This window comes from Pygoscelis adeliae, unplaced genomic scaffold, assembly GCF_000699105.1.
Source record: "Pygoscelis adeliae isolate BGI_AS28 unplaced genomic scaffold, ASM69910v1 Scaffold544, whole genome shotgun sequence".
NCBI lineage: Eukaryota > Metazoa > Chordata > Aves > Sphenisciformes > Spheniscidae > Pygoscelis > Pygoscelis adeliae.
Window position 1 is genome coordinate 365,501 of NW_008824715.1, and position 7,705 is coordinate 373,205.

Consider the following 7,705-nt stretch of genomic DNA (forward strand, 5'->3'; position numbering starts at 1 on the left):
TAAGTAATTCACTTCAGGGAAAAATAGCTTCCTGCTACTTGAAGCTGGGCAAGCAGTGACTGGCTGCACGTAGTGCTGTAAAGCACATTCCTTGCAATGAAACGGATAGATACTCACTATTCCAGAAGTGATCCCAATGATGTTTTGCATAGTCCTTGCTACCTGGGTAATGGGACCAGCAGGACATCATATATATATGTGTGTGTATATATATAAGCAAGATGAAGGTGAATAGCAGCATCTTTCTGTCCTCTGCAACATTCGTCTACACTACAGAAACCTGTTCAGTGTGAGAAAGGACTTCTGAGGCAGGAAGAACTGCTTCCATTAAATGAAAAGCAGTTAAAATAAGTGACTTGGGGACTATTAGGTCAGCTGTCATCAATATTCACTTTTTGGGTGTCTTCACTGCTCAACACCAACGTTTACCACAGCTATGGAGTATGACAATGGTTGGGTTCACTGCCAGCTCCACCCCAGCTCCCACTCTAGAGGACACTCACCTTTGTACCCGCTCCACCATGTGTGCTATCAGTTTGTCAGAGATGCCTGGGCAGGACTCCTCAGCCAAGCTAAAGGCATTCTCCAGCTCTTCCATAGCTCCCACGTTGCCTCCAGTCTGCTTGTGCTTATCTTTAAGCTGCAACCCAGAAACAGTGCGTTAGTTCCCTATCTCATTGCAGAAAGCACTGGTCAAACAGCGCAGTACAGACATTAAGTCCCTTTCCCTTTTAGTATGACTCCACAAAGGTGCAGGAGGGCACCCACATTCTTAAAAAAATATAAAAGGGCTCTTTTTTGTAGGTCAGGAAGATGAAAGTCCAATGTCTGGAGTTCAGACTTACCTCCAGGTGCTAACAGCAATTGACATCCTTAACAAACAGGCCCTGATGTACTGTTAAAGAAACTGAATGATATTAGAAATGGATCAACAGCCCTGAAAACCCATGAGTAGTAACAGAACAAAGAACTCCAGCTGTATCTGAACCAGTACCATCACCTTTGCTGCTAATGACAGCTTAGCACCCAGACACACACAAAGGCTTGCAGACAGGTAGGGCAGAAAATATCGTATCACCAGGAGTTAGTCACCACCACTTTTAATAACCACAAAAAAGTTTCAGTTGCTTCTAGTGACTGGAAGGCTGAGGGAGACTACTGCCACGCTACAGATCCTGAGCCAGTTGGCCTCTAACACTCCTCCCCAAGAGAGAGCTTTCCCCAGGGTGACAGGGGAATGAAGCCCACACACCAAGACCTCCACGTGCAGCATCTGATCTAGATGAAAAGCCTCAGTTTGCATCTATCATTATTAGTACACTCCGACTAGGCCTCACCAGCCACAAGTCTACTTGCACATGGTTCCAGTTGTTAATTTGAAATAGCTAAACCTCTGTCATTAAGGAACTCCTGACAGGTCACTGATGCTGAGCCTGAAGGAGTCTGTCACTGGAAAACCCAGAGTCACATCTTCTGCAGCATTTCCCCACCTCCTTCACACAAGCAGCTCATGCAGCAGCCCCTTCCCTAGTGCGCATCATTACGCAACGAGATGAACAAAAATCAAAACCTTTTGTTGAACAAACAATGTCTGCCAGCTAACCACTGTCCAGTTCAATTAAGCTCCCATTAGGCTACGCTGATTAAAGGGCTTTATATAAGCCTCACAGTTCTTTGCCTGCAACTCTAGGATCAGCCTTTCCTGTTGTTGGATCTCATCTTTCCTCCATGGTCCAGAAAGTGGGACAATGTGAATACTAATCCCCAGCTGGAGCAGTCCCTGTGCTCAAAGTCCCCTGCTGGAAACAAATGGTTCCTAGCCAAAAAGAGCTGCTGCCTCTTCAGTGGGGTAATTGCTCACTAACACAAAGCCTCAGCTGTGGGAGCAACTCGCACGTGTCTCTGCTCATTCAGAAGTGGCAGGGGGCATGGAGGGCAACTCAATTACACATCAAGGATACAGATGTCTTAGGCCAAAAATAGTTGTGATGCTAAAGCCAAGGATTTGGTTTGACATCTACCTGATCAAAGACTGCCTGCTCAGAGCAAAATGAGACACAGGGTTTCTCCTGCAGGTAAGTTGCCAGTTTATCACCAGCCTTTGATGCCAAGCCACTAACCTTTAGTTTGCCCAGCAGCCTGTGATGTGAGCAGTCTGTATTACCCTGTCACTTTCCACTGCAGAAGAGCTTTCTGGAGGTTAGCAGGGGGTTAGAGAGCTGTACTGCGCAAAGCCTTACAGGTTGGCTTTTAGTCACTTCTTGGCCCTCCAGGCCCAAATACCTTACCTTTCTCCTCCCTGGTTATTTCAGAGACTGCCCAGAACCTTCCCTGCACCTGATTTCGCTGAGTGGGATCAGCACAGCCAGCAGGGAAGTCTAATCAAAGGAAAGGAGGATCAGCAGATCTGGGGCAAGGGAGTCAAACTAGCAGAAATGAAAGGCCCAAGAAGCCACTTCCCGCCTGGAACTGGTGCAGCAACGTTGGAAAGGAGAAGCATGAACATGCGTTCATTGGTTTGGAGAACTCACAGCTCTGAGCACCCCCTCCCCCAGAAGGCTCCTAAACAGAAAGGACTGAGAACCAGATGTCAGTGATTATGCTGCAGGAACAATGCCTGCATCAGAAGCCAATGTTACTTTTATCCGTTTTTATCTCATAGGTCTAGGCCTACAAGACCCAGACCATCTGCCTCATGCTCTGACCTCTGGAAGTCAAGCCCAGTGGAGTACAGAAGAGGCCAGTTAGCTGAACTCTCAATTTCCAAAGCAGTGCTGTCTCAAGAGTACTGCATGCCTGCTTTTCAGAATGACCACTGCTTCCTGCCCTGCAGCAAACCCTCCTTCCACATAGCACTAGACCTGAGAAAAGAGATTTAAGTTCAGAGACTATCCCTGAAAAAGCACAGCTCTCTGCTGGGCCACGCCTGGAACAGCATCAGGATCCAGAAGACAGCAAGTCATCAGGACCAGAGAAAGCGTCTCTGTGACCCAGCACCCCAGGAAAAGAACCCTGACACGCAGTGTCTGTGTAAGTGATTTCTTCCGAAGCAGAACCTCCTTTCCTACACTCCTGCTGGAAACAGCAACTGAAGCCAGTAGCCCCCCTTATGATTATCATTCTCTTCTCCTCTCTTAAAACATGACCCAGCTGGAAAGACAATTCATCTCTCTGCTGATACAGACACTATCCCATCATTAATGGTAGCTTTTACTTCAACTCCACATCCCCACCCAGAACATAAGGCAGGGAAACAGGGTGGATTTTCCAAAACCATTTTCTCTGTCTACCTTCCACAGGCAATATAGTAGGTAACTCCTTAGCCTTGGCATGCTAGCAATAGCAGGCATCTATAAATCAAGAAGATGGCCTACTAATTGGCAAAGCCAACTCCTGCTCTAAGCCACCCACATTCCCTTCAGTGACGCTGCTGTGGGTAGCAGCATATAGCATGAGGGCAGGGAACACGCATAGCGACAGGCAAGCTCAAATACCTGCCTGCCCTAACAGGAGCTGTACTTCAGCCACGGAGGCCAGGGACACCAGAGTCCAGAGTTGCCTAGGCATTAGCAAGCCTAAGACACAGATAAGAAACAGGTACTCCTCTACCTTATCCTCACCAGAAGACAACACAGTAATGCTATGCTTCTGGGAATACAAGTGTATTGGAGAGGACACTCCAGGGACATACTCACTTTCCTAACATACTATATAGACCTCTGAACAGAGGCACAAATGCTTCATAATCCCTTAACCGTAGTAGGTACCTCACCCCACCTCCCTTCTCCAAATCCTTCCCATCCGTGCCAGGTACCTCTTTGTCTCCAACCTTCACAGACACCACGAAGGTTCTACTCACCTCCCCAAAAACTGGGTGAACAAGCGTGGAGAGACACTGTGACCGTGGTTGCCTCTTGATGGGCTCAGTAGGCTAGAACGCAACATGAAAAGAAGTTAGAAGCACAGCCAAAGGCTCCCTGGGCACACAAACTATTAGGCCTTTGGTAAATTCACAGCACCTCAATGGCAGCCCCCTCACCGGGTCTCAGGACAGCCACAGATTCCAGTACCCTGATGATGTGGAAGAGGCAACTCTGGGGCACTAGCCCTTGATACCAGACTAAAGTAAATTTTAGACAGAACACGAGTAACAAGTAGCTTCCCCAAGACCCTCAAAAGCTTGTGTTAGTTCAGTCCACTTCTGAAGGAACAGATGGCAAACAGACCTTCTGGGAGCCATGAAGAGCCATTCCTTTGTGCAACTTGCTCAAGGAGTTGGGGCGAATAGTTGGTGGGAATGTCCAGATCGGACCCTGGTCTCCATCCTCTGTGTCTCCATCACTGCAAATGAAAAGGAGGAGGTCAAGACAAAGCCTCAGCTCCGTACACCAAGTGTTTTATCCATGCATTCCCATAGTCACAAGCTCTCCCCTACCTGATTGTCATATCACCACAGGGCTCCAGGCATTTCCCTATCCCAGAAAAAAATCGTAAAGAGAAATTGCTTGTCTCTACAGCCCATATACAGCACCACAGAGATCTGAGCCAAGTACTACATCATGTTTCCAAATCACCACAACCACCTTTCTGCTCTAGCCAGCTTGAAGACAGTTTCAAGTACTAGTTAAATTTAGGAGAATTTCAAGACAATCCAAGCTCACAATTTGAGGAGCCAGGCTTAGGTGTTGCAAGCCAACCTCCCAGAGTCATTGGTCACTGGAGTCACTGCCACTACAGGTGAAGAGAAGCTCTGTGACACCAGCCTGCCAACAGAGTGCCCTTTCCTCACCCAAGACTCATAGCCTCATTATCCTCCACATCAGTAGCAAAGCTCTCTACCCGTGAATACACAAACACACATACACAGCTGTTGCCACAGTTACTAAAGCCTGTAGCTCTTTGGAAGGCGATGTATTTAACTGAATGTGCATAAAATACAGGCAACAAGAGCCTTGTTTTACTAGTTATGCACATGCTAGATGTTTCTTGTTAGTACTTCTGATTCCTTACACACAGCAAAGAGGCTCCACAGGTTAAGGTAACAGCCTGTTTTTTCAGGCAGCAGTCACCTGCTCCCACAAACAGATGCTCACAGGTCTCCCTGAGCTAAGATTTTCCCCTAAGTAAGATTTCCAGCCCAGGTGGGGAGAAGGACCTAAGCTGCTTGCAGTAGGCTACCCCGGCACATGCAGGGTATAGCAGGGGCACCCTTCCATCCAGAACATGTACGTACATATCAGAATCGCCAGAACTGGAATCTTCTCCATGGCCCTCCGACTTCCAGCGCTTGAATCGATCTATCAGCTCCATTAGGAATGAGGTTTTCTTGGTGTAACGTGTGATGAACTTGTGCTTTAGTAACTCTTTAGCTGTCGGCCTCTGGAGCAAATAAGGAAAATATGCTACATCTAACCACCTCTGACTTCAATTCTTGCCAGGCTTGCCCGTCCATTCTGCAAGCTCAGTACTTCCTTCTTTCCAGAAGACTTGCACCAAAAGGTCTTCCTGCTAAATATGTCTTTGACCTCTGCAATACTTTACCCAAATTCACAGGTGGGCAGCAATACTCACAAATCTAGGATCCTTATTGAGGCAGGCTTCCACAAACTCCTTGAAGGGCTTGCTGTGGTGACCCTCAAGTGTTGGAGGGTTATTTTTGGGGATCAGGAAGAGAACCCTCATAGGATGCAAGTCAGAATTTGGAGGCTCTCCCTTTGCTAGTTCAATGGCTGTAATTCCAAGGGACCAGATGTCTGCCTGAAAGAAGAGCAAGAACAGTGACAGCACAGAACAGCAAGGAGCAATTCTGCAACATGGAAGCATGCAACTTCAGCACAGCTGAAGGGCTGATCGCATAAAATCAGACAGGGTGTTTCATGTCTAATAGACAAACTTCTCCAACAGATCCTGAACCGTAATAGGAAAGTATCATTCTTGCAAGAGAATGATAGACTTGTGCTCCAGACCCTTCACCAGCCTCATTGCCCTTCTCTGGACACGTTCCAATATTAACCCTAGCAGCATCTCATATATAGTAGCATCAAGTAGCAATCCTCCTCCTGCTCCCAGCTCACCTTGAAGTCATAAGCAGACTGTTTGATGACTTCTGGTGCCATCCAGAATGGAGTCCCAACAAAAGTGTTTCTCTTGATTTGTGTGTCTGTCAACTGTCCAGCCACTCCGAAGTCAGCCAGTTTCACATCTCCTTGTTCAGAAAGTAGCACGTTGGCAGCTGTTCACACAAATAAGCATTAAGTCCACTGGTTTCTGAATCATCTCCACCCCACACAGAACTGAATACTGAGAATGGATCTCCTGTGGCATCCTCCTTTGCCCCACTGAAAACCCCCAGCTCGGATTTCCAGCCTCAGACTCATTCTCATGCCAGGCCTCTGCTGGGTAACACGCAACAATTTCATACACTTGGCTGGATCAGAAGGGGAATATTTCTAGGGTAGTAGCAAGGAGTAGATGTGAAGGGCCACACAATCAACTAGATGTGATTCCTGGCCACACAAAGAAGAGAAGGCAACGTGGCCCAAGATACCTCAAATGGTCTCAATTTTTTTTCAGAGCAGCATTCAGCACAGGTTAAATAGCAGATCCTTCTAAAGAGCTCACAAGTCCTGGTCTTGTACCGCTTCCCACTCACTCAGCTTAAGACAGTGGCATTACTCAGGTTTTGGGGTGGGGTTTTTTTTGTAGGACTTTTCATTCTGAGAGAGACCCCGCCTACAGACTTTCAGCATTTCCCCACTCTGCTGGCAGCCAACAGTCCTGCACGGCCTGCAGTGCTAGAAACATGTAGTCTCACATACGCAACGGAATCTTTTCTACATATCTCCCTGCATGGGGTTTCTCTGCTCTGCTTGTTCATATCCCCTCCTGCAGAGGGTCAGAGCAGTTAGCATCCAACACGTCTCCACAGCACTGTCCTCCTGCTGTCCTTTGATGCTCTGTGCTCGGTGTGAGACTGCTCTTTGAGAGGCAGATGCCAGGTCTCCCTACACTGCATACGGCCAATGACTATAAAATCAGTAACAGGATAAGCTGACACAAGCTGCGCTGATTTTCTAGGGCTGTGAACCCTGTGTGAGGACAGCTCACTTTCACAGTAAGTTATAACTATGATAACCAGCATACACAGGCCTTGGGGTCCAGCAGTAAAGCAAATGTCCAGAAATAACTGAGAGTCAGCTGAAGTTTGAGCATCCCTTTCATTGACTCCTTTGCTTCAGCCCCCTGCCTGTCCAAACTACAAATACCAGTGAAGAGCTACAGATCCTTACTGTTACTCTAAACCCTAAAGACACAAAAAACATGAGTTGCAATGAAATTACAAGCATCAGTTTCAGAAACAAGCAACCCAACAGGAAAAGCAGCACTAAGAAAGAGTCTTTGAACTCTTTCTCAGATTATTGCTGTATAATACTTCTGAATCTTATGTTAATAACAACATCCCTTACAAGAAAGAGAGCTGAGCTATCCACTCTTACCTTTGATGTCCCTGTGGATCTTCCTCTCAGAGTGTAGATAATCCAAACCCTTTAGGATTTCTCTCAGGATAGTAGCTATGTAAGTCTCCTCCAGGGGTCCCGGCTTCAGCTGATAAAGGGCAGAAAGATGACTTAAAGGAGGGTGACTGATGCCTTGGATTTTCCAGCCTCTCAGTTTGTTACTTGGAAACCTTGGCCAAGCAGGTCAT

At 47.1% G+C, this 7,705-nt stretch overlaps 1 protein-coding gene across 1 annotated transcript in view; it reads right to left on the minus strand.

The window, feature by feature from the left end:
• STK25 (serine/threonine kinase 25) overlaps positions 1-7,705 on the minus strand; it is a 14,787-nt gene that overhangs the window by 3,312 nt on the left and 3,770 nt on the right. The window contains exons 3-9 of the mRNA XM_009323187.1: positions 7,497-7,605; positions 6,075-6,232; positions 5,572-5,757; positions 5,234-5,379; positions 4,227-4,341; positions 3,860-3,931; positions 504-640 (exon numbers count right to left, since the gene is read on the minus strand). Coding sequence (XP_009321462.1) covers positions 504-640; positions 3,860-3,931; positions 4,227-4,341; positions 5,234-5,379; positions 5,572-5,757; positions 6,075-6,232; positions 7,497-7,605 — 923 coding nt within the window. The remainder of the gene's footprint in view (positions 1-503; positions 641-3,859; positions 3,932-4,226; positions 4,342-5,233; positions 5,380-5,571; positions 5,758-6,074; positions 6,233-7,496; positions 7,606-7,705) is intronic.